This window comes from Phascolarctos cinereus, unplaced genomic scaffold (assembly GCF_003287225.1).
Source record: "Phascolarctos cinereus isolate Bilbo 61053 unplaced genomic scaffold, phaCin_HiC Scaffold_726;HRSCAF=1367, whole genome shotgun sequence".
NCBI lineage: Eukaryota > Metazoa > Chordata > Mammalia > Diprotodontia > Phascolarctidae > Phascolarctos > Phascolarctos cinereus.
This window is the reverse complement of record NW_027556098.1, coordinates 415,472,553-415,500,459: the sequence shown is the minus strand read 5'-3', so window position 1 is coordinate 415,500,459 and position 27,907 is coordinate 415,472,553. Positions and strand designations below refer to the sequence as shown.

At 36.4% G+C, this 27,907-nt stretch overlaps 1 protein-coding gene, 1 long non-coding RNA gene and 1 pseudogene across 2 annotated transcripts; 1 reads left to right on the top strand and 2 right to left on the bottom strand.

Annotated features, from left to right (window-relative positions):
* Nucleotides 1-281: 281 nt before the first annotated feature.
* LOC144454275 (uncharacterized) lies at nucleotides 282-23,133 on the bottom strand. Its single transcript, XR_013482634.1, has 6 exons — nucleotides 22,508-23,133; nucleotides 11,057-11,180; nucleotides 9,549-9,707; nucleotides 6,458-6,685; nucleotides 1,829-1,920; nucleotides 282-1,469 (listed from the first exon to the last, which is right to left on the bottom strand). It is a non-coding gene; the product is annotated as an uncharacterized LOC144454275 (long non-coding RNA).
* LOC144454303 (vomeronasal type-2 receptor 26-like) lies at nucleotides 11,186-13,527 on the bottom strand (the record flags this gene model as incomplete). Its single annotated transcript, XM_078146063.1, has 2 exons — nucleotides 11,186-11,860; nucleotides 13,168-13,527. Coding segments are annotated over 2 exons (1,035 nt in total), but the record flags the coding sequence as incomplete, so codon positions are not given.
* LOC110220157 (large ribosomal subunit protein eL15 pseudogene) lies at nucleotides 20,849-21,533 on the top strand (annotated as a pseudogene).
* Nucleotides 23,134-27,907: the final 4,774 nt, after the last annotated feature.

Genomic DNA, 27,907 nt, shown 5'->3' with positions numbered 1-27,907 from the left:
TGTCTAATAGATATGTAAGTATATATCTATATCTATATCTATATACACACATATATATACATATATATATGTATATATATGTATGTATGTATGTATGTATATAGCCTATATCAGATTGCACACCGTTTTGAGGAGGGAAGTGAGAGTGGGAGGGGAGAAACACTTAAAAGTCAAAAGCTTATGGAAGTGATTGTTGATAAATCAAGATAAATTAATTAAGTTTAAAAAATACTACCTGCTTTTTGAGTGGCTGAAAGCCAATAACAACAACAACCACAAAATCAACATCAGAAGCGATCTGTATTAACGTTGCCATCACGAAGTTCTTGTAATTAAAACAGAAGAATCATTTAAAAAATGGTCTTCACATATGCAAACCTCATTCGATACATGTTTACTCTTAGACCTATATTTATACTTTAATTTTTTTTATCATGGCTTGTTGTGGTAGACATTTTTCTCTTAAAGTGTGTTTGTGGAAAGGCCCAAATTAAGTGATGAAAATGGATTGTTCTGGGAGAAGTGGAAAGGAAGACACAGAAAATTCCAAATCACTTCACTTGAAGAGGCACAAAGACCTATTTTAGTTGCGAGAAAAAAAGGGAGGGAGATGAGCATGGTTTGAACCTTACTGTCATCAGATTTGGTTCAAAGAGGCAATAACATTTTCACTTAGGTATACATATCTAAATTACCCTAAAAGTAGAAAGTGGAAAGGGAAAAAAGGGAGGAAGTGAATAGAAGGAAGGGAAAAAGTAGTAAGGGTAAAGTGCAAGAAAACAGAGGAAGATGATAGCAGGTAGGGCAGACTGAGGAAGACCAAGGTCACAAGTAAAGCTGTGGTGAGGAGGTAAAGGGATAAAGGAAAGAGAAAAACAGAAATGGAGGGAAATAGGATGGAGAGAAAGATGCAAATAGTAATCATGAATGTGAATGGGATGAGCTCTCCCACTAAATGGAAGCAGACAGCAGAACAAATTAAGGACCATAATCACACAAAAATTCACATGATGTAATATAATAAATAATATATTGTATATTATATAATGATATAATAAGTAAAAAATAATCTGTAGAATATAATATAGTAAAAACATAATTCTCAAAATGTTGCTTAAAAACCTGGAAAGACTTAAAACAAACTGATGCTGAGGGAAATGAGCAGAATCAGGAGACCATTGTATGCAGTAACAATCACATTGGGTGATGACTGACTTTGATAGACTTAGCTCTTCTCAGCAATGCAAGGATCTTAGACAACTCTAAAAGACTCATGATGGAAAAGTTATCCACATCCACTGAAAGATGGAAAGATACTATTTGCTCTCCTTTTCTTCTGTTGTTTTGTTTTGTTTCTTCTTTCTCATGGTTCTTCCAATAAATTCTAATTCTCATTTACATCATGAGTAATGTGAAAATATGCTTCATGTGAATATGTAGGTAGAGCCTATATAAGACTGCATGCTGTCCTGGAGAAGGGAGGAGAGAGGGGGGAAGAAATTTTAGAACTCAAAATCTTGTGAAAGTGAATAGTGAAAACTAAAAATACATAAATTAACTCTAAATAAAAAATGTAATAAAACTAGAAAGATAGAAGACCATCTGAAACATCTCTTTAGAAAAAACAAGTGATATGGAAAATAGCAATAGGAGACCACATAAGTATTGTCAGGTTACCTGAAAGCTATGATCAAAAAATAATCTGGATAGAATAGTAAAAGAATATATTTAGGAAAATCATCTTGAAGTTCCAGAACCAGAAGGTTAATTAGAAATTGAAAGAATTCACCAATCACCACCTGAAAATGATAGTAGGAAGAAAACTTACAGGAATGTCATAGCCAAGCTTCAAAATATCCAGGTTAAATCCAAAATATTGGCAGTGTAAAAGAATCCAGATTTCACAAGACCCAACAGCTTCTACAATAAAAGAAAATAAATCTTGGAACACTACATTTGAAAGAGAAAAGGAGCTAGGGTTGCATCCCAGAATGACATATCCAGCAAGATTGAGTATAATATTGAATGAAAAAAGAAATGGATATTGTATGAAATGAAAGACTTTCAGGTATTTGAAACAAAAAGGCCAGAACTCAATGGAAAATTTGATACAAAAGATCTAGAAGAAACATTAAGAAATGATTAAACACTAATTGGAAGGCACTGATAAACTGTTTGCTCATGATATATGAACTACGAAACCGTTTATTCACAATATATGAGAATGTTATCAGTATTCTTCAAACCGTTATCATTACTAATGTAGTTTGGGAGAAACTGAGTTGTATATGATGGGGTGATTCTAAAAAAAACAAAATTGTTTAGGAAAAGGTAAAAAGTAGCAACTATCTAATGAAAATGGGATGTGAAAGGAAGAACTAATACATAAAAAAACAGCTGGATGTGGAGGACTGGTAATGTTGGAATCTTACTCTTATCTGGGTTGAAAAGGAAAAAAATATAAATCTGAAGGGATTTAGACGTCATCCAAACTTATAAAGAGGTGAGAAAACTGGGGGATAAGTTGATGGAAGTACTTTTAATAGGGTATATTGAATAAGATTAGGAGGTGGGGGACAAAATAAGGGAAAGAGTTTTAGAGGGGATGGTAAAATAAGGAACAAGAAGGTAAGGGAAAAATATAACAGGAATAGGGTAAAAAGAGAGATGGAAGGAAAATAATGAATAAAAATAAAATGAAGGGAAATTCACAAATAGTAATTAGAAGTTTTTCAAATCTATAAGAATGAGTCATTCCCCACGTGATTGATGGTCAAAGGATATGAACAACCAGTTTTCCAATGAACCAATTAAAATAAATTATATTCATCTAAAATGTCCTGTCATTATTTATTAGAGATATAAAGATTAAAGCAATGTTGAGATAGCATTTTACACCTAATTAATTGTATAAAATGATAAAAATATAGTATGACAAATCTTGGAGAGGACATTAAAAAATTGGGCAACCATTTTTTTTTGGAAGTATAAAATGACCCAACTATTTTGGATAGAAATCTGAAATTATGCCCAAAGAGTTACTAAACTACCTATATCCTTTGACCCAGCAATACAGCTACTTGGTCCATTTCCAAAGATGATTGGGGGGGGGGGGAAAGAACCTACGTATTCTAAAATGTTCATAGTAGCATTCTTTGTAGTAGAAAATGCAGGTATGCTCATCAATTTGGTAAGGACTGAACAAGTTGTGATATATGTGATGGAATACCACTGTGCTGTAAGAAATGATAAGCTAAATGCTTTTAGGGAAAAAAAACATGAAAAGAGTTGTAAATAATAATGAAGAGTTAAATGAGCAGAGTAAAGAGAATATTGCACAGAGTAAAGGCAATATTGTTAAGAATGACTTTAACTGAATATGTTAAGTTTTATTACATATACCAATATTAACTCTAAATTATATATAAAGGAAGATGCTACCTGCATCCAGACAAAGAATGAATTAATTGAAGTATATGCAGAATAATCTAACATACATGAGCTCTGTGTATATGTATGTATGTGTATATGTGTATACACACACACACACATACATATTTACCTATTTATATCTAATGGTCACCATATCTATGGAAGCGGACTGGGGAAGGAAGGAAAAAAATCAAAATACTTTACATGATAATTTTGTTTTATATTTGAAAGGAATAATGTTTTGCATAATAGTTATGCAGCTTCATATAAAATTATCTTTCTTATTGTACTATGTTGTAGAAATACTTGTTTCATTCCATAAATTAAAAACAAAAATTAACAAAAACAAAAAAAGCACAATTGGCCAAATGAAAAAAAAAAGCTGTACAAAAATGGACTGAAGTGAAGAACTTCTTTAAGAGAAGTATCACCAAAATGGAAAAGGAGGTAGAAATTCTTACTGAAAAAAGGAATTCCTCAAAAATTAGATTAGGCAAGTAGAAGCTAAGGACTTCATAAGACATCAAAAAATCACAAAAAATGAAAAAAAAATACAAGGAAATATGAAATATCATAGGAAAGACTGATGTGGAAAAGTAGACCTAGGGGAGACAATTTGAGAACTATTGCACTACTTGAAAGGACATGTCAAAAAAAAAGTACCTTGACATCATTTTTCAAGTAATTATCATGGAAAACTGCCTTAATATTCTACAATCAGAGGGTAAACTAGAAATTGAAAAAATTAACCAATCATCTCCCAAAAAGATCTTGAAAGGTAAATTCCTAGGAATATTATAGCAAAATTCCAGGACTCCCAAGTCAAGGAGAAAATATTGCTAGCAGCCAGGAAGGAGATGAAATGTGGTGGAGCAACAGCCAAGATAACAGAAGATCTAGCAGTTTCTACATTTAAAAAGTTGGAGGGCTTGGAATTTGATATTCCTGAGAGCAAAAGAGCTAGGATTACCATGAAGAATGACCTACCCAGAACAACTGTATAATCTTTAAGGAAAATGTGGACATTCACTGAAACAGACTTTGAAACATCTCTGATGAAAAGACCAGAGCTGAATAGAAAATTTGACTTTCAAATATGAGATTGAAGAGAAGTACAAAAAGGGAAATAAGAAAGAGAAATCAGAAGGAATTCAACAAGGATTAACTCTTTTCATTCCTACATGAGAAGAAGATGCTAGTAAGTACTAACAACTTTTTCACTCTTAGTGCAGTTGGAAGGAGTATACAAGTATACATAGAGAGAGGGCAGAGTATGAGTTGAATGTAATGGAATGATTGTCTAAAAATAAAACCAAATTAAGGGGTAAGAAAGAGAAATGTATTGAGGAAATGGGAAAATATGAAGAATGGGGTAAATTATCTAAGATAAAAAAGAGGGAAAAAAACATTTACAATGAAGGGGAAGCTGGGCAAGGTGGTGGGAGGAACTGAGTGAACCTTAATCTCATTAGGATTGGCTCAAAGAAGGAATAATATTTACACTCAGTGGAGTATAGAAATCTATTTTACAGAAAGGAAAGTGGGAGGGGAAAGAGATAGATAAGAGAAAGAGAGGCTGGTAAAATGGAAGGCACCTGGGAGGCGTAAAATTCCGAAACAAAATACTTTTGAGAATAGACTGGGTAAAAGCAGAGAAGATAGGATAAATGGGTGGATAAAATGGAGAGAAACACACAGTAACCATAACTGTGAATAAAATTTAAAACAAGTATTTTTTGATAAAGAACTCATTCTGAAATATATGGAGAACTGAGTAAAATTTACAGAAATCAGAGGCATTCTTTAACTGCTGCATGGTCAAAAGATAAGAACCAGCAGTTTTCAGTCAAAGTAATCAAAACTATCTATAGTTATATAAAAATATGCTTTGAAACACTGTTGATTAGAGAAAAGCAAATTTTTAAAAAAACCCTCTAAGGTACCATACCAAATAATGAGATTAGCTAATATGACAGAAAAGGAAAATGATGAAAATTGGAGGGGATGTGAGAAAACTGAAGCACTAATGTACTGTGGGTGAAGTTGTATACTAATTACACTTTTCTGGAGAGCAATCTGCAACTATTTCCAAAGAGCTATAAAGTCATGCTTATGCTTTGACCAAGCAATACCACTAATAGGTCTGTATCTCAAAGAGATTAAAAACATAAAAGAAAATGACCTCTATGGACTAAAATATTTATGGTAGTCCTTTTTGTGGTGTCAAAGAACTGCAAATTTAAAGGATGCCCATCCATTGGGGAATGACTGAACAAATTATTGCATAGGATTACAATGGAATACTATTATGCTACCAGAAATGATGAGTAGGATGCTCTCAGAAAAACCTGGACAAACTTACATAAACTAATGCAAAATGAAATGAGCAGGACCAAGAGAACATTGGATAATTTATCAGAAATTGTGTATGATTATGCACTGTGAATGATTTAGCCATGCTCAGCTATATGATGACTCAAGACAATTCTGAAGGACTCAAGATGAAAAATGATATCTATCTCCAGAGAAAGAACTGATGGAATCTAAATGCAGATCCAACAATATTTTTTCTCTTTATTTCTTCTGTGTATTTTTTTTTGGCTTCCATTTTCTTTTACAACATGACTAACATGAAAATATGTTTTGCATAACTGTGCATGTATAACTTACAACAAATTGATTGGATTCTCAATGAAGGGGAGAGGATAAAAAGTGTGGGAAAGAGTATAGAACAAAATTTTTTAAATGAATGTTACATATGGTATATCTAATTGAGAAAAAATAAAGCACATATGTATATGCATGTGGATGTGTAAGAGTGTGTGCATGTGTGTACAAATAAATACAAATATATAAATATATAATATAATATATAAATATGTAATATATATGTATATATACATATATATTATATATGTACATATACATATATAAAACCAGGAAAGAAGAAGAGAAAACAAAATTCCGGTTGATAGACTGTCATATCTACATGCACTAAAAGACCACCATGCAAGTTTCTACTAACCTTTATATAAAATTCATTCCACATTGTGATATTCTTATGATTGGAAAAATCTTCACCAAATGGAACATGAGATATGAACTCTCCCACTTTCAGCAGCACTTCTGTACCATTATGAAAGTCTACAAAATTTATAATATCATAGTTTGCCACAGGAATCCTTTTCTGGTCCATGGACACCTGGTCACCAACACTGTTGTTAAACTGTGTGTTTCTAAGAAAGGAGTGAAGCTGAATGGGAAGAGAACCAGAAGTAATTCTTCCATGCAGGGACACCCAAAAGATTTTTAATTGTCAAGGTATTTTCCTTCCCCTCAGCCAGACATAGGGATAATCATAATCTTTATCTCATCCTTATGAAACCCCCAAGGACTCCACTTTCTTATTTAAACCCTTTCATTTCATTTATTTAACCAACATTTTCTATAGGTTTCTTTCTCACCATGCCTCACTTTATTAAACCTTTTTTCATCAGCTGTAGAGGGTCTTCTAATTGCTTCATCACTCATTACCTTTTTCAAGTTAGTAGAGCTGTGGTGATTATTTTCCTTTCTGGACTTTCAAATCTTGCCTCCAATGTTAGTCTTTTCAAATTTTCCTCATTTTGTGCCCTCAAATCCTTTGATCTCTTCTATGATTGCTATTCATCTCTGCAAGCCTCATCTATAAATACCCCACATACTTTCTTCAGTCCAACTCACCTTTTGGTGATCAGAGCTTGAGGCAGTCACAAAAACCACTGAACTAAGTACATTATAGGTTGATAGTAATGAACTGTGTCTGAACACTCAAAGAATCCAGGAAATCCTTTAATTCATCTATAATTAATTTTCTTTCTCATTGCCCACATTATTTTTGTGCTCTCCTTAACCCTTTTGTATCTCCTTATCCAATTTTCCTAAGCTCAAAACTTCAACTCTTTACTAAGAATGATGAGAACACAAAATATGACATCTTTCTTCTCATAGAATCAGAATATCATAGGAATATAGGTAGAAAAGACTTGCAGACCACCCTTCTTAACACCAACATTTTACTGATTTCAAGGGTAAGGGTCCAAAACTAAAGTCACTTAGCCATGTCTGCACAGCTAACAATTTTTGAGGAAAGATTTTAACCTAAGTGTTCCTGTCTTCAAGTCTGGTGCTCTATTTCCTATAACATCTACCTTTACCTTAAAACCCTTGACATCACACCCTGTTCTCTCCTCATTTTCTCCAGTCTTGTAAAGCAAAGTGACCCTTTCCCTTGCCAACATCTCACTTAATGTACCCTTGATTCCATATGTTTCCCTGACTTTCCCCAACCAGCTACCTAACTGGTGCAGTGTATAGAATGTGACACCTGAAGTCAGGAAGATTGATCTCCCTGAGTTCCAATCTGGCCTCAGACACTTACTAGCAGTGGGATCCCCTGGAAGTCACTTAGGCCAGGAACCAAAATAAGTTGGATGTGGCCAAACAGGAGGTGGAAAGTTTGGGTGTCAGGGAATTTAAATGGAAGTGAAGGATGAATTGAATTCAGCTGATCATTGTAACTATTACTGCGGACAAGAATCCAATAGAAGTAGGAGAGTACCCTCAAAGTCAATAAAAGGGTGAGAAAAGGATTACTGGGGTGTAATCTCAAAAATGACAAAATGGTAAAGGTTCAAATTCAAAGCCGGCTATTCAGTCTCATAGTACTACAAGTCAAAGGTCCAACCACTGAGGCCAAAGAGGCCAAAGTTACATAATACCATGCAAACCTGTGATGTCTTACATAAATAACACCAAAAAAGATGTCACATTTAACATAGGAGACTGAAATGTTAATGTAACAGATTTTTTATGCAACTTGTTTGTTGATTTCCTGACCTCAGTTTTTTGAAACTCCAGTCTCTCCTGCACACTGCTCTCAAATGGATTTGACTTAAGTGCACATTTCACCATGTCAAACCTCTAAAAAGCCAAATGCAGTAGGTCTCTATCACTTCTAGGCCAAAATATTAACTATTAGGTTTATTTTCACAATTCAGCCTCAAAATACAATTTCCAACTAACTGTACATTATTCCCATTTTCACACTCTATATTCCTGACAAATAGGTCTTTCACTTCTTTGCATGATATTCTACCTCTCATCTCTATTTCCTTGTCATGCCCCACCCCATCACACCTAGGGTATATTCCCTCTTCTCCTCTGCACCATAGAGTCCCTCCATTGTCTCAAAGTATAGTTTAAACTATTTTCTACATAAAGTCTTTCCTGATACTCTGAGCTGCTAGTGAGATCCATCCAAAATTATGTGGTATTTAGCTATTTTATATTTCTTCATACATGATTACATTTCTCAGGTGTATACATATATTCATTAGATTTTATATAGCTCTTCAAATTTGGCAAAGTTCTCTATAAAACTCATCTGATTTGATTGTGGTCTGTGAGGACAAGAGAAATCAGATGATTTGTTCAGGGTAAGACTCTCTGGAAGTCAGGAAGGAACTTCAAACCCTTCTGAGACATTGAGTAACTAACTGCATGGCTGCATGACTACCCCCCTCCACCACCACCGCTGTTTCTCTCTTTCCCATTTTCTTCCTCCTCCTTTTCCCATTTTATTTCTCTATGTGTTTGTAATTTTGTCTTTATGGGTAATACAAACATTCATATACGAGAAAAACTGATTCACACACATATATGCTTCTATGTGTTATATTCAGGTTTTTCATGATTAAGTCATTCTTTTTGTAAGCCTTTAGTAAGCTTCCTTTCATTGGAAGCCCATTTTTCTATAACCTGCATGTTTTGTTTTGGTTTTTTCCCCTGAAGTCCTGAGGCAGAAGAAAATCATTGTAGATTTTCATTTGATTTCCATATTTCTTCACTCTGGTGTGAACCTCAGAGTTTTGCTGGTATCAGTATGTAGAAACTATGGTTTGCTTCTTCTCCAGGAATCCATCTTGGCTAGAGATCTTTTCAGTTTAGACATGGTTCCCACTCTTCACTTTACCAGTACCATTTAAAATTCCCATCCAGGCAACTGGGTCAAGTTTAATGATCCATTATTTTTCTAATTTATTCTTCTACTTTATGTCAATAAAAACATTATTTACCTTTCTCCAATGCTGATTCTTCTCTTATTCTCAGTTTTTTCAGAGATCACAGAGAGCAGCAAAGACACTAAATCCATTATCTTTTTCACATTCATTTTCCCAGTACATTGTCTTCATAACCAAATTTTGAGATGTGTGTCACAGGACTGTATTCCAAGCCTTGCAAACGAAATAACTTAGGCTCAAAATGGTTCAGTAGTAATCACAATGATGATGATAATGATAATAATGATAATAACTATTACTTTTCAATCATGGGAATCCTTTTACCCCCAGAGAATTATAAAAGTTGGAACTAAGAAAGAACCACATAGGCTATGAAGCAATACCACATATGAATTTAATTCTCATTACCACACTCAACGAATCATTGTGCAGCTTCTGCTTGAAGACCCCTATGGAAAGAATTCCCATCATCTGATGAAGCTGCTCATTATAATTTTGTCCAAATCAAATTTTCACAAAGTTGCTGCTGCTGTTATTCATTTATTTATTCATTCATCTATTTATCCTTGTTTTTCTCTTGATATCTAAACTTTTTTTTTTCACTTCTCAGCCTCTAACCATGGCTCTAGTTCTGCCCCCTATCATCAAATTGGACAATTCTAACATTTCATAACCTGGCAGATATCCAGACATTTGAACTTCATGCATCTTTTCCTGAGTCCACTCCTGTCAAGGGGAGCTAAAATGCCCAATTCATTCATCTGAACTTCCTAAGTCATGATTTCAAGACCCTTCTTTTCTCTGGGTACACTCCTCTTGACTACATCCAACCTGTCAATGTCCATCTTGACTTATGATTACCAGAACTGAACACAATGTACTTTTCCTTGGCCTCCTGACTGCACAAAAAGCAAGTTCAAGGACACATAAGCCCCTAGAAATTTAATGGGCTGACCCTGCTTAACCTAGATCTTCCCAAACTATTTATTTATCTTAATCCCATCAGCCAATTCCTGCATTTATCACTGTCAGGCAATTATTGTGTCAAAGATCATTTTGAGCCAAACATACCTTTGATGATCTGGTGAAGCCTAGTGGTCCCTATTCAGAGAGGATATACTACATATTGTGGATGGGAAATAGCTAGGTTGTGAGTCCTCTGACTTCTGTCATTCTTCACTTTTGGATAAGGTAGAAGAGAATGCTTATGTACAGGATTTAGTACCACTTTTCAGACACTCATAGCTCACTCTACAGTCTCTCTGATCAGTCTAGAACCACAAACCAAAAATATGTTACCTGCTGTTGAAGTTACTTCTAAGCTCCTGTTGATTTGGAGAGAAAGTTGTAAATATGACTGAGAGAGATTGCTAAAAGAGCTACTACCTGCATCATTGAATCAGAAAAATGTAGTCCTGGTTCCTGTGAAAATGTAGTTGACCAGCCAGTTAGCTAAGTAATTAACTCCCTATTTTCTGGAGATAACAGCTCTTTATCCAATCCTATGAATCAGATAGAAGTTTGGACATGTGTCCACCTTGTTGCTATAAATGCACACGTACCTTCCAGGGATATAGAGGTAGGCTGCCTTCGTCTTTCAGGTATTCCATTTCTGATCTAGTTAAGAGCATTTGATGGAGAGCCCAAGCCACAGCATACACAGCATTGTAGATGTTGTAACTGCAGCTAGACATAGACACATCAAAATACCGTGAAGGCAGCATCTTTAAAGAAGAGTTGTGTGAACAATCTTCTCTCTGTAATGTTTTTCCATTACGTGGACATTGAAAAACTGAGTTCCAAAACATATTAAGGAAAAAATCTTCTGGGTATTTGACAGGTTTAATTGCCATCAGGAAAGGTTTAAAACTTGGAATCTCTTTTCTCTGACTTGAAAATATCAGACTTTTACTGAAACTTTCAATAACCAGGCCTTTGGGTGTCATGCTAAAATCCCATTGAGATGTGGTAATGCATACTTTATTATAATTCAAGTAATATCTTTTTGCCTTTTTCCATTCCAAAGCTACATGATTAGTCCCATAAAGGATGATTACATTAGCAGAAGTTCCATGAAGCATTTTATGGGTGTCAATATGGATAAGAGAATTGTATTTGTCACTGGGAGGAATCTTATGGATAAAGGTCACACAGATACTCTTCCTGGTCATCTCTTCTCTTATATCCCAGAGAAATGTTTCACCCATGGTATTATCTGTTACAAGTAGCCCAACCCATGTCCAGTTGAAATGCAACATTAATCTGACCATTCCCAGGGCAAGTTTGGAATCCTTGGGTGCCAGTTGATAAACACTTGGAAAATGGACCTTGTCATTCAGAATGGGGTCAAATGGGCCACAGGCTATCTGCACAAGAAAAAAAGTAATTCTTATTGAGATTAAAATTGGCCTAGACAAAACCATATAACAGACTGTGAATCTTTCCATTTTGATAATATTCCATCTTTCTTGGCCATCTGTTTCAAAGACCAAGCAGCATTCCTGGAATCTGACCCTCCATCTTCTCAGCCTGTTATTATCTCCCTCTCCATTTTGAAAGGCTCATCTCATCTCTAAATAAGTTACTGGCTCCTGTGATCTACTCATCTTAGGATGTACTCATCCTGAGAAACTTTCCTTGATGCAACTCCCAAAGCATTTTCTTTCCTTGATCCACAGATTTTTGGAGATAACTTTTTTCTCTGTGGCTCACATTTGCCTCAGTTTCCCTTCAAATTCTATGATACCTTAATGTATCTCACATGATATGAGTTAGTCAAGGATGAAGATAATTAGAAGATATTTCCCAGCTATTTTGCCTGCCAGCTAAATTATTGAGCACAGCTAAGCACAATACATTCCATGGGTGCAGAATTTTATAAGCACTCATTGATTTTGTCTGAATTATATTGGTACACACATTCACATACATATGCAAAGACACATATGTATTCAAACATATATGTATATACATTACAGTTATGCTATATTACAATGAAATACTTTGGTGTATATATTCATTTTCTTATTTTTCATTTATTTCAGTTATGTCCAAATCTTCATAACCTCATTTGGGATTTTCTTGGCAAAGATATTAGTGTGGTTTACCATTTCTGTCTCCAGCTCATTTTACTTATGAGGAACTGAGGAAAACAGGGTCAAGTGACTTGTCCAAAGTCACAGAGCTAGTAAGTATGTGAGACCATATTTGAACTTGGGAAATTGAGTCTTCTTGATTGCTACTCCAGTTCTGTATCTATTATGCCATTAAGATTTTCACATTATATACGTATACACACACACATGTATGTATATATCACAAATGTATATATACATATATATGTAAGAAGATACAGTTACACATGTATATTTACATATAGTATAAACATGGTAACAAGAATGTAATCATTGCAATGTAATTGTACTGTAATTTTTATTTAATGGAATAGAATAAGAGATAGATAGGTAGATAAATTGATAGACAGATAGTTATATACATCAGTATATGCTGGCAGAGATAAATCCTTGTAGCATGGACAATGGTGATCACTCATTTCAATATCTTACCTATGTATCTTCCATCTTTGAGCTACAGTTGAACAATAATACCAGAACACAGGATTTCCCATTATTTGCCATGTCACATATCCAGCATCAAGTCCCTGGTGTTACACCCTTCCGGACATCAATGCTCTCCTGACAATCTGGGCAGTTTTCCTCATGATTCTTACCTGTGGAAACTTGTAGAGCTCAAACACTGAAGCCATTTGGACTATCAGTTCAGAATAGGGTCCTCCAATGACAGCCAAGAAATTACCTTGCTTCTCACATTGGTAATTTGGAATAATCAGTCTTTGTCCTGACAGTGACATTAAGGAGCTCTCCAAGGTTTTGACATCACTGTTGTGGGTGTCAAAGATGTTGAATCCAAGAGTAGTATTGGGTAACAGATTGGGGTCCTTGTTGATCTCCTCTACAGCAAACACCAAGGCCAGGACTTGATAGTAGTGTTTTTCCTGAAACCTCAGTCGAGACCAATAGTGTCAGGAGTCAGGAAATTCTTCCATTCTCGAAGAGGTTACTTCTTTCATGAAGTGAATAACTATTATTTGTTCTAATTTTAGAATGTATAGTTCAAGGAACCTAGTGTTATCCTCCTCACTACCTCAAGTCCTCATTTAAATGCTATTTTACCCTATTCTAGTAATCTCATTGTCTTAGTAATTTACATATTCATGTATGTATCTGTGTGTTTCTGTGTATTATATATGTGTGTGTATGTATACACATATATACACACCCACACATATATCTATGCACATACATATATTTGAATAATATTCTATTTCTGTTATCTATCTATCTATCTATCTATCTATCTATCTATCAAACTCAATCATCTGTCCTTAAATATTACCAAATCTACTAGTCTCTGCCAAGAGAAATACATGACATGGATGAATGCTGTGAAACTTGTCATGCTGCTTTTTCTTCCATGAAGTATAGAATGATTATCTCTTAAAGGGACGTGCCAGGTCACATTTTTTCTCAATAAGAAAGAGAAATTTCATTTTTAAACATTTGTTTTTAAAACTTTGAGTTTCAAGGTCTCTCTTTTCCATCTTCCTCAACCCATCCCCCCACTGAGGATATACATTTGTTAAACGTGTGTAATTATAAAAAAAAAACCACTTCCATATTAGTCATGTTGTGAAAAAAAACAGACAAAAAAGCCTTAAGAAAAATAAAGAATCTGCCCTCCCTTCTATCATACCATCTTTCTCTTATCCCTTCCCCCCATTTTTCTATATAGTAAGACAGATTTCTATGCCCAATTGAGTACATATGTTATTCCCTCTTTGAGCCAATTCTGTTTAGAGTAAGGTTCACTCACTGTACCTCACCTCTCACCTCAACTGATCTACTATAAAAGCTCTTTCTTGCCTCTTTTATGTCACATAATTTACCCATTCTATTTCTCCCTTTCTCTTTCTTCCAGTGCATTCCCCTCTCTCTCAATCCTTAATTTGATTTTTAGATATCATCCTTTGATATTCAACTCACACCTGTGCCATCTCTCTCTCTCTCTCTCTCTCTTCTCTCTCTCTCTCTCTCTCTCCCTATCTACTTCTTTTAATAACCCTAACAATGAAAAAGGTTTTGGGAGTTACAAACATTATCTTTCCATGTAGGAATGCAAACAGTAAAACTTTAATAAGCCCCTCATGATTTCTGTTTCCTCTTTATCTTTTTATGCTTCCCTTGAGTCTTTATTTCAAAGTCAAATTTTCTTTTCAGCTCTAGTTTTTCCTCAAAAATTCTGGGATTCTCTCTATTACATTAAATATCCATTTTCCTCTTCATGGATTATATTAAGTTTTCTGGCCTAAATAATTCTTGGTTGTAATCCTAGCTCCTTTTCATTTCAGAACATTGCATTCCAAGCCCTCTGGTCTTTTAATGTTATCCTCACTGTAGGTCCACCATACTTGACTTGTTTCTTTCTGGCTGATTGCAATTCTTTCTCCTTGATCAGGGAACTCCAAAATTTGGTCAAAATATTCCTGGCAGTTTTCATTTTGGGATCGCTTTCAGGTGGTGATTGGTAGATTCTTTCCATTTCTATTTTACCCTCTGGTTCTTGAATTTCAAGACAGTTTTCCTTGATAATTCCTTGGAGGATGATGTCTAAGCTCTCTTCCCCTCTCCAATTTTTGGCTCTTTTTTATAATGGCTTTCAGGCAGTCCAATAATTTTTAAATTATCTCTCCTGAATTTATATTCCAGGTCAATCTTTTTCCAATAAGATATTTCAAATTGTCTTTGATTCTTGAAATCTTTTGCTTTTGTTTTATTGTTCCTGGATTTCTGATAAAGTCATCCATTTCCATTTGTTCCTTTCTCAGTTTTAAGGAATAATTTTACTTATTTATTCATTTATTTAATTAATTAATTTATTTATTTTTAGTTTTCAACATGCGCTAACATAAGATCTTCAGTTCCAAATTTTCTCTCCATCTCTCCTCTCCCCCACCCCAAGATGGTGTGCATTCTGAATACCCCTTTCCCTGATCTGCTCTCCCTTCTATTACCACCCTTCCCTTATCCCCTCTCCTTTCTATTTTTCTGTAGGACAAAATAGATTCCTATACTCCATTGTCTGTTTATCTTATTTCTCAGTTGCATGTAAAAACAATTTTTAACAGTTGTTTTTAAAACTTTGGGCTCCAAATTCTCTCCTTTCTTCTCTACCCACCCACCCTGATTGAGAAGACAAGCAACTCAATACAGGTTATACATGTGTAGTAATGCAAAACACTTCCATAATAGCCATGTTGTGAAAAACTAACTATATTTCTCTTCATCCTATCTCATCCCCCTCTTATTCTATTCTCTTTTTTGACTCTGTCTCTCCTCAAAAGTGTTTGCTTCCAGGGCAGCCAGGTGGCACAGTGGTTAGAGCACTGGCCCTGGAGTCAGGAGGACCTGAGTTCAAATCCAGTTTCAGACACATAACACTTATGTACTGTGTTACTCTGGGCAAGTCACTTAACACCATTGCCTAGCCAAAAAAAAAAATCCTTGCTTCTGACCACCTCCTCCCCCAATCTGCCCTCCCTTCTATCATTCCTCCTCTCTTATACCCTTCCCCTCTATTTTCATGTAGGGTAAGATAGATTTCCATACCCAATTGAGTGTTTATGTCATTCCCTCCTTAAGCCAAATCCAAAAAGAGTAAGATTCATTCATTCCCTCTCATCTACTCCCTCTTCCCCTTCACAGTAAAAGCTCTTTCTTCTCACTTTTATGGGAGATAACTTACCACATTCTACCTCTCCCTTTCTCCTTCTCCCTGTACAATCTTCTTTCACCACTTAATTTTATTTAGATGTCATCCCTTCAACCTGAGCTGGACTGTGCTCCGTTCTCACTCAGGTACGGCAGATTTTTCCTGCTGACCTTCTCTGTTGTCTTCAGCATCTGTGGGCTGAGAGGTCTGAAAATCACCATTGCTGCCAGTGATTCAGTGGTCTTAGGCTTGAACCAGGTTTTCTAGGGTGCAATCTCTACTGGTGCAGCTTGTGCTGGACTGTGCTTCTCTCTCATCCTGTTGTAACAGACCTTCCCCGCCTACCTTCCAAGCTATCTTGGGCAAGAAATTTGTTTCAGTCCACCTTTTTGTGGATTTTGCTACTCCAGAATTTCTTTAGAGTCATATTTGAAGGTATTGGAAGGGTTTGGGGGAGAGATCAGGCAAGTTCCTGCTTTTACCCCACTATCTTGGCTTACCCTCACCCCCTTCTCCCATTGTACATCAGGGAAAATATTTCTGCTACTTAGCTCCATAGTACTGAAGGGGAGGACAAAAAACTGGTACAGTTTCAACTCCCACTACTTACTCTCATTCACTGTCTTGAATACTGCTCTCTCTCGTGTTTGTTCTTCTCTGCCTGTCCTGCTGGCCTTCTGACTAGGCTTGTTTTGACACCAGCTCCTTTGAAGAAAGTGAACCATGGGCAAGGAACTCCCTGGTCCAGAGAGGTGAAGCTTTGGGATGTGGTGGCATTAGAGGTTGCTGGCTCTGCCACACACACCATCATAGGAGACCTAAAATAGTGCCAGCTGTGGTAACTTCATGACCTCTGTTACCACATACACCCAAGAAGATTACTCCTTCTGCTTTGGTGACCTCACTTAAAGCTTTGTCAATTCCCACATCTTACTGTTTCTCGTCAGATCAAGAGTTCTCTAGTGAGATTGCTAAGACTATAGATGGGACCTCATAGTCAACAATGCAGGGAAAACATCTAGTAGTGTTTTTCTCTGTGTCACACACTTGACTCTAATGAGTAACCCTAACCTTACTCATGCTGTTTCTACTGACTGTTCTGCCCCAACTTGTTACATCCATAGAATCCCTTACTCCTTACAGGTCCCCTTTAGGCCCTATCCACCTATTCCCTTAGCAAACCCCTCCTGCCTTTTTCATATCAATCATAGTCTTATATTCCATGTAAATTTTGATTGTGTAATCAGCATCATATACTCTATAAAATTTTCTGTCTTACCTTAATGAACTTACAAGTTCCTCTCAGCAACTTAGTCACTCACCTGAGTGTGAAACCTCAAACCCACAATAAATTTCTCTAACTGGCTTTGAGTTAGACTGAGTCTTTGAAATACTTAGAGACATCCCACCATGTTACAACCTGGCCCTCATCAGTTTGGGGCTAGTTTTGACTTTAAGGATTGGTGGGAAGTGTCATTGTGATGGAATCAATTTCTACAACAGCAGCTACCAGCAAAAGAGCATAAGACTTGGGCTCTGAAGAGAAGCCATCATAAATCATGACTATGGAGAAAGATTAATTCCTATGCCTGGTAGACTTGACTTCAATGACTTGCTTTCCTTACGTAAGCCAACAACCCTGTTCTTGGGTGGTTGGTTTGAAATGATAGGCATGATAGTGGTAATTGCTTGAACCCAAAAAGGGAAACATGATTTTTGATGCTTATCACTATGACTATTCTTATATGATTTTTTTTCTTTCTTTAAATTGTTTTCATCGACTGATTTTTGAATGTTAAAAAAAGTACTATTGATCATAACTGTTCTGGGATTCATTTTGTTGAGTAAGTTGTATGGAGTGCAGTACACCAACAAGCATTTATTAATTAATACCTGATACTGTGCCAAGTTGGAATTTCTAAGGAGAATGTTGGTGCCTAGATTGACATATACAGAACAAAAAATAGGTCAGGGGATTATATATTGTGGCAGTTGGCTAGATAGGGGTGGAACTGACTATAAGAGGACTGCAGTATTTTCTTTTTTACCCATTAACTCTATAAACTCCTAAATGACAGAGATAAATAAACCATATGAAAATGGAAACATTGTGCCCTTCATCTAAAGCAGTCATCATTAAATCCAATTCATCTGTCTTACTATAAAGACATTTAAGAGATGTAACAAGGCAATGTTACGTCTTTGCCCCGAAACATAGAGAAGATGTTGTTCAGTAAATGAGGCCATAGCCAGGACAAATGAAAGAAAATACAATCAGGTTGAGTTATTCCTATACTTTGAAATCTCTAAAACTGACTAGACAGCGATATTAGTGTAGATGTTTAGATCTGTGATTTCTTTGGGATTGGTAATTCTCACTCATTTTAGGAATCACTTCAACCTATTCAAATACAGAACTTACAGACCTAGAGAGTTTCCATGGCACTGAGAAGACAAGTTCCTTTTGCCCATTGCTTTAAAGCTAGCAAATATAAGTGGTAGAACTAGAATTAAGTCCTAACTTCTCTCTCCCTCCCTTTCCCTCTCTCTCTCTCTCTCTCTCTCTCTCTCTCTCTCTCACTCTCTTTTCCCTCTTCCTTTTCTGAATCTTAACTTTTTTTCTTTCTTTCATCCTTTTGTCTCTGCTTCTCACTTTCTCTATAACCATAAATATGTTCTTGTTTACTTATTTTAGGTGTGTCCAATTCCTTGTGACCCCATGCGAGCATTTCTTGGTATAGGTACTGGAGTGGTTTGATATTGTTTTCTCAAGCTCATTTTATAGATAAGAAACTGAGGCAAATAGAGTTGTGTGATGTAGTCAGACTCACATAGCCAGAAAGTGTCTGGGGACAAATATGAAGTCAGAAAGATGAGTCATTCTTATTTTAGACTCAGCGAGCTATCCACTGCACTGTCTAGCTACTTCATACAGATATAGATAAGACTGATATCAAGATAGATATCTTTTATATAGGTAATTAATATGTGAAATATAATAATGTGTTGTTATTCTAAATAAAATTAGCAAAACACAGTAATTTAGTATACTTAAATATAGGATTGTGAATTTCCAAAAAGAATATACCTAAGAGTCCATTTACTCCAATCTACATATTTAACCTAAAGGGCAACTGATATCTTTTAAAGGGACTTGACTTCCCAAGGGCAAATTTGGAAAAGTTTAAAAAGAAATAAACACAAAAGAGTAACTCTTTCAAATAACAGAGAAAAAAATTAGAAAATAATGTAAAGAACGGAAAAATCTACAAAATCCCAATGTTTTGAAAAAGAATCTCAGCCAATCTTTTAATCAAAGAAAAGCTTTTAATTATTTCCTGTGGGCCAAGCCCAAAGACTGCAAAAATACTGCATACAAAAAAAAAAATATGCACACTGTCACTTGGTGATAATCCCTTAGGAATAACACAGCAGTAAACTAACCAGTTTAGAGAAAGACTTCTTGCATAAGGTTAGATTTTAGCTGAAGCATGAGAGAAAGAAATCCAGTGAATCCCAAATACAGGGGTGAAAAATGAGAGCTTTCCTGACATGAGAAGCAGCCAGTGAAAATACAGCAGTAGGGAAATGGAGTGTCTTGTGTGAGGAATAGTAAGGGGGCTGGTGAACCTGGGATCCTAGCATATGCAAAAAGACATAAAGCATAAGAAGACCGGAAAGGTGGGAACCTGATGGGTGGTAAAGGGCTTTGAAATCCATAGGAAGTATTTTTTATTTGTTCCTGGAGTTAAGAAAGAGGCACAAGTATTTACAGAATAGGTGTGTGATATTTATATGATTTAGGAAGATTATTTTAGCAACTGGGAGTAGGATCTACAGGGGCAGGGACATAGACCAAGTTTATAAACTTTCATTTAACTGAATTAAAAAATAGATAAAAATCAAATCAAATATTAAAAAGGACTATGTACAGTTATAACATAATGAGAGTAAATAAACAAGAATGATCAGAACCAAATATTCAGAGCAGCTAAGTAGCACGGTGGATAAAGTTCTTAAGTTATACTCAGGAGAAATGGAGCTAAAATATCATGTCAGACATTAGTTTCATGAAATTAGGCAAGCTTTTCAACTGCTTTCTGCCTCAGTTTCCTCATCTGTATAATTTGGGTGATACTAGCACCTATGTAAATGAAAAGTATGTGGGTCAACTGAATAAAAATCTATCTATAAAGTGATTCAGAAACCTGATCCTAGTAGCTTATAATAGAAGTCTCGCTTATTTTTTTTAAATCTTAAAAGCATAAAATATCGAGAACAAATGCACTCTGCCAAACTGCTTATATATAAAACAGTTATAGTTCTGAACCTTATAAATGGAAGAAAGAGAGAGAGAGAGAGAGAAAGAGAGAGAGAGAGAGAGAGAGAGAGAGAGAGAGAGAGAGAGAGGGAGAGAGAGAGAGAGAGAGAGAGAGAGAGAGAGAGAGGGAGAGAGGGAGAGAGGGAGAGAGAGAGAGAGAGAGAGAGAGAGGGAGAGAGAGAGAGAGAGAGAGAGAGAGTCAGAGACACATAGAGGTAGCAGGCTGGGCTGAGAATCAGGAAAACCTGTGCTGAAAGTGTTTTCTGGCTTTTCTGGTCGGTGGCAGCCATCAGGCAGGCTAGGCGTGAGCCAGGATGGGGGCCTGCAAATACATCCAGGAGCTATGGAGGAAGAAGCAGTCTGATGGCATGCGGTTCCTCCTGCGCTTGCGCTGCGGGCGGTACCTTCTGCTGTCCGCCCTGCACGGAGCCCCGCGGCCCACCAGACCCGACAAAGCTCGCAGGCTGGGGTACAAGGTCAAGCAAGACTATGTCATCTACCGTATTCGTGTTCGACGTGGTGGACAAAAGCGTCCAGTTCCCAAGGGTGCAACCTATGGTAAACCCATGCATCATGGTGTCAATCAGCTGAAGTTTGCCAAGAGCCTTCAGGCTGTAGCAGAAGAACGTGCTGGCCGCCACTGTGGGGCCCTAAGAGTCTTGAACTCCTACTGAGTGGGTGAAGATTCAACCTACAAATTCTTTGAGGTTACTCTTATTGACCCACTCCATAAAGCTGTCAGACGAAACCCTGACACTCGATGGATCACCAAGCCAGTGCACAAACACAGAGCGATGCGCGGGCTTACCTCAGGGGGCCGGAAGAGCAGGGGTCTTGGAAAGGGTCACAAATTCCACAATACTACTGGAGGGTGTCGCCGTGCTGCTTGGAGAAGGCGCGATACTCTCCAACTACATCGATACCGCTAATTGGTGTACATTAATTTGTAAGCTTCGATGTCTAATAAACAACATTTATGATGTTTTGTTGTCTGCAGTGTGCCCAAAATGTAGGTATTGTAAAGGGGTTGCCAGGTAATAAAAATGAAGTAATTTCCCGGGAAAAAAAGGCGTTGTCTGAAAAGCACTAGCTGTATAATTCTCGGCAATTCACTTAGCCACTCAGTGCACGAGGCAACGCTCTAAGAGAGGAAGTTAGTGTTATGATGCCGGCCAGCATCATATTTACTCATAAATGTGTAAATTTTAAGATACATAAAATTATATCATTTATAGTTTTTGTTATTAATAGCTGAGTTCATATGTAGTTATATATAAATATAGGTATAACTATTATATATTTATAATTATATAATAATTATGTATAACATGTCAAAATCATATATGTATATACACATAAAATCATACACATATACACATGTATGAGGCTCTCTGTGTGTCTATTATAAACCTCATGGCATAATGAAGCAGCTATAGCAAATGACATTTGTAATGCCTTTCTCCTAAGGTCTATATGGGGCTGAAATGAAAACGAATGATATATTCAGAACATTTATCTGGCCTTCAGATTCTCCGAAAATGACAACTGTTAGCAGTGTAAGGACAGGCAAGAAAGTTGGAGCTTGGACTTCCTAATGGAAGGAGCAGCTGAGTCTTCCTCTGCCAGAACCTTTCCAGAACAAGAACAAAAATGAAGAAAGACCCTGGCTGATTTCTCTGTAGGTCAGAGTGTGTGTATATATCTGTGGGAGTGGGGAGAGGAGAGAAGGGTTATCTCTCTTATGTAATTTTAAAAGGAAACATAATGAGACACGAAAGGCATGAAACACAGAAAATAGGAAAGGAAATCATACTCTGTCCATACACATGTTTTAAAAGTTACTTTTCAATCACCCTTCCTCTAAAAAGTGCTTCTTAAAATGAAAATAAAAGCAGAACCTTACCAATAAAATTTCCAGAAGTTCTTAGGATAAGTGGTAAAATATTTCCATGGATGGTTCTTCCACATATAGTATGATGAAAACAAAGGGAAAAATCCCCCCACAATATGATCCCCCTCCTTGTAGTAGCTGGGAGGTGAATCTCTTTTCAGGGAGCAGAGACCAGCTTCTTTACGACCCACAGACTGGGGAAGCTCCAGCACCAGAAACAGGAAAAGAAGGGAGAGCATTAGGAACACCTCTCTTCAGCTCTAGCACAGGGACAAATAGCAGTCAGACCAGGGTGGGGCTGTGCTGTAGATCAGATCAGGTCACAGCAGAACAAGCACTGTGAGATACTTTCTAAAGGTGAACCTCTTCTGCAGGCAAATGTTTGTTTCCTTTGCAAAATCTGAATTCCACTTTTCTTCCCGACAGCTGTGAAGACAAATGGAAAATGATTCAGACCCTTGCCCAAACAAGGGTAATGAGCGAAGAAGCAGGGAGTATTTATAAGGATTTGATATGGCTTGATTTTTGCCCTAGGTGTATTTATTTTAAGAGAATACTCCTCCTACCACAGATGCAGTCAGAATGAGCCAAACTAATGGAGGTCTGGGACCAAACCTCTTTGGGACTCTGCACCTGAGTTCTCCTGTCTGAGGGGTAAACATATTTTTTTTTCTTTTCTCTTTCCCTGTCCAGGTATTCCCAGCAGAGTACACTGGGAAGACGGAAAGGATTCCCAGGGATTTCCATTGAGCTGTTGTTGTGTCCCAGCCTGTGTGACCCTGTGTCAACACTCAGGATTCCTATAATGACTCTAGAACTGCCAGATGTTGCATCAGACAGAAGTCTGTCCGAGATGACAAAGTCAGTGTCAGAGACTGGGGAAAAGTGGAGGATTTTCTCCCACATTATTCCAGCAGGAAGCATGGAAGCTCTCATGCTCCTGGGGTCCAAGCTGTTCACTTCCCAAGTCCTGTCTTTTAATCTAGTTGTTATACAGGGGTCATTTTCCTAGTTACCCCAGTATTGCATACAGACTGTTCAAAAATTCTGCTGTCTTAGAATAAGTACAAATTGACAGACACTTTGCATGGGCATTTCTCATACTACCTGATTGATCAGAAGCAATGTCTCAGAGATTCTTCTCTGAATGAATTGAATCAGAGTTTTATCTCCTTCCATTTACCAAGCTCTTTGCCAGATGCCCTGAGCTAGCCACACTCATCACAGTATGTCCTTTTTCAGTTCTTTTGCTGAAATCAAGTAGCCTTAGGACATCACAATAATAGCAATCTTGCTGACATTTAGAGATATTCCCAGGTTTTTGCTGGGGAAAGGGAAATCTTGCTGAATCTTTGCTTTTAAATATTATCCCTTAGAACAGTTTGTCAGTGAGTTTACAGGTATATGACTCCACATGCTACATCCAAATGTCCCAATATGGTCAGTTTATTTCCTTTTTATATGTGAAAATGTTATCAGTACTCTTGTGACGGTCATATTAATTTGGGTAGTTTGAAAGAAAGGCTTGGGCTAAGCTGCGTATGATGGGGACATTATAAAAAATTAAAGTGAGGGGAGAGAGATAAAAAAGGAGTAATCATCTCATACCAATGAGGCAGGAAAGGAAGAATTGATAAGAAGAGAAGCCGGGGTGGGTGAGGGCCAGTAAATTGATCTGGTCCGGATAAGTTTTTCCTTAGGAAACTCATTTATAAGTTGTTCAATTTCTACTTCTAAAATAGGTTTGTTTAGATATTCTATTTCTTTTTTTTTTTTATCTAGCCAGTTTGTGTGTTTTGTAAATATTCTTTCATTTCACTTAAATTGTTGAATTTATTGGCATATATTTGGGCAAAATAAGTTCTGATGATTGCTTTGATTTCATCTTCATTAGTAGTATATTCAACCTTTCATTTCTTTACACACTGTCTTTATTTTTCTTTAAATATTTTTCTCTTTTATTATGAACTTAAGTCTTAAACATAAAACATTTAAAAATATGATGATATACAAAACTGTGAACTTCTATTTTATGTAAGTTTTTTCAAACTCTATGCAAACTTTCAGTCTTCTTTATACTCCACTATCTGCTTCCTGTAATCTGATTATCTTTGCATTAGGCTTACCAATGTTAGATCCATATATAAACATACACACACATATTAACATATATATGCATATATAAAATTACCTTTATTTTGATATATACTTGTGTAATTTTATTTTGATATGATCAATTTCTTTTGAAACTCTATGTATTTTATGTTCTACACTGGAAAATATTTTTCTGAGAATGAGTCCATAGCCCTTACCAGTATTACCCAGGAGTGTGCAACACACACAAAAAAATTCAGGTTGCCCTCTATAACATGTCAATTATTCGGTCATTTCAATCAGGTCACCTTTTCATGATCACATTTAGGGTTTTCTTGAGAAAGAGACTGGGGTGGTTTTGATGCAGTTTATGGGTGCTGGGAACCCTAAAATGTTAGGGCACAGGGCAGAGGCCTGGAATGAATTCAGACACTCAGAATTTCTTCCAGTCAAGTGGCAAAGTTTATTGTAATTCCACTGAATCAGGCAAGGTGCTTCTTATCCAGGGTCACACAGCTAGTAAGTATCTGAGATCAGATTTCAACTCAGGAAAATGCATCTTCCTAACTCCAGGCCCAGTCAAGTTAGTTATTGGTAAAAAGAATCTACTTAGACCTTTCAGAAAAGCATTTTTTAAAGCATTCCTTTTGAAAACTAGATACCCAGAGGGAGCCATTATCCTCAGTCTTATACCATTTTATAGTATAGTCCCACGGCTTTATTGCAGACAAGGTCATCCTCAACCAGAAGTTTTATTTTTCAGGGTTTTGAATATATTTTATGTTGATCATGAATAAGAGGAAGGGTACGGAACAAAGTAGGGAACTTTATTCTTATTTAGCCTGTTTTATTTTGCACTGATTCCTGCTGCCTCAAGACTATTCCCCAGAAACATAAAGGTATAAAGTATAGTGAAAATATGGTGTACTTCTGCCTGGAACACAGCTGTATACTTTCATATTTTTCAACACCTTAGAGATAAACAACTCATCAGCTCATTTTTAAGAGTCCAGCATACAGCTCCTTAATGACAGATTTTTATTATCTCATTCTCAATGACTTTGTTTTATTTTATTTCTTTTATTTTAATTTATGGAATAAAATAAGCATTTCAATAACATGGTACAATAATAAAACATTTTTGATATTAGTGATTTGGTTTTCTTCCCACTTTTAAGAAAATATCATATTGACCAATAGTTTATTATTTTTTTTGTTGTTGTTTCTTTTTCATATAACCAATTCTACTTCTGGTAGGGTGATGGGACCTGGACCCCTAAAAGGATAAAACCATGTCTTTGAAAGCAGGCCAGTCCCTCAATTTTCACATGCATTTCAGCAGCCCAGATCATTGGTGACTTTGCCCAAGGCATCTGGCCTACCCCAGCCCACCTAGATCACTTAATTAGCTTTCTTGATGGTCCTTTCACTGTTGCTCTTGGCCTACCCCAGACTACTTAATGCTCCTTTCACCATTGTACATGGCATACCCCAGAGTACTTCCCTTTCCATAATCCCATCCAGATTCCTTTCACTGTCCTTTGGGTATATAAGCATCAGTCTCAGCCCATGAAGTTGTAGATGCACTAGGAACTCTGCTGGTTTCTATTGGCATGATATTAAACCTTGTCACTTGACTGGAAGAAGGTTTGAGTGCATGAATTCATTCCAGGCAGAAGCTGTACCCTGACATTTCCGGGTTCCTAGCAACCCCAGTCTGTATCATTTCTGTTTATTAATTCAATGCTTTTATTATGCCAAATTTTATTAATCTCACTTTCAATTTTTAAGATTTGCAACTTAGTGTTTAATTATAGATTTTTAATTTGATCTTTCTCTACTTTCCTTTTATTGTGTACCCAATTCACTTGTCTATTCTTTCTCTATTTTATGGCTATAAGTATTTTGAGATATAAATTTTCCTCTCATTATTCCTTTTGCTGAATCCCAGGAGGTTTTGGTATGTTGTCTTGAAGGAAGACTAATAAAGCTGACCCAAGTCCCAATATTCTAACTTTGTTATAGGCCCTGTTGAACAGCTAGCCAACTGCCCCTACCTAGCCCTTCCTTCCTCTTGAATCAATATCCTAACTTCCTTATATATAGCTCACTGCTAACCAGAGCAACAGTTGTGTCCATGAACTCATATTTCTCACAGAACCACAGATATGTCCATGTGATGGGATGCCAGCCATTGCCTCTAGCTAGCCACTGCCTCCAGACCCAGTACTCATATTTCCCACAGAAACAGCAGGTATGTCCATGCACTCAATCACAACAGCAACCCCTAACCTCAGATGGGACCACAATAGTCAGCCAATCAGAAAGCAGCTCTAGCAGGATGTAGACCCCTAAATAATAGAAGGGACTTTCCTTCAGTAGGCACTTGTTCAGTGATATCAAAAGTTGTCCTTTTGGTGATTTATGACATAAAGAGGTTTATTATAATATCATTACATATATACATATCCCACCTCTAAATGGGTTTTTCTGCGTGCATTGTGGGTAGTCACATGCACAATTCCCTGAAGCTGGGACCCTTTTCCTAACACCTAATCCCTTAGCAAACCCCCTCCTGCTTTTTGATTTATCATAATTTCTGTTATGGAATTATCCATAATTACTGTAATGGCATCTTTACCCTCTAAAAATCCATCTTGCTTTCTCTGAAGTGGCTGGTTCCTCTTGGAACTTAGCCCACTTCACGCGAGGCATCAATCTCAATAAATACCTATACTTCGATTGGAGGTGGTCTAACTCTGAATTCTTTGAGATGGTTCCACCATAACAAATCATGAAACCACAACAGTCTCATTATTGTCATTCTCTTTAATGAAAGTCTTGAATGTTTCTATTTGTTCTTTCATTCACTTATTCTTTAAGATTATTGTTTAGTTTCCAAATAGTTTTTAGTCTCTATTTCTGTGATCCTTTACTGAATAATTTTATTGCATTGTAATGTAAGAAGGATGCATTTCACTTTTCTGATTTTCTGCATTGTCTGCAAAAGTTTTATGTCCTAATTGTATGATCAGTTTTTGCAATGGTACTATATACCACTGAGAAAAAAGTGTCTTGCTGGCTCGGATTCTTGTGATCTAGCCAATGCTGAGATTCTTAAAATCTGGCCAATACCTCACAGACTCTCAGATTCCTTAGGAGTCTGCCTAATATGGTGGATCTTTAATAAACCTTGTTTTTGGCTGAAAAAAAGTGTATTACTTTCTGTTCACATTCAGTTCTCTCCAGATATCTATTATATCTAGTTTATCTAACATTCCATTCAACTCCCTGATTTCTTTCTTATTTATTTTTGGT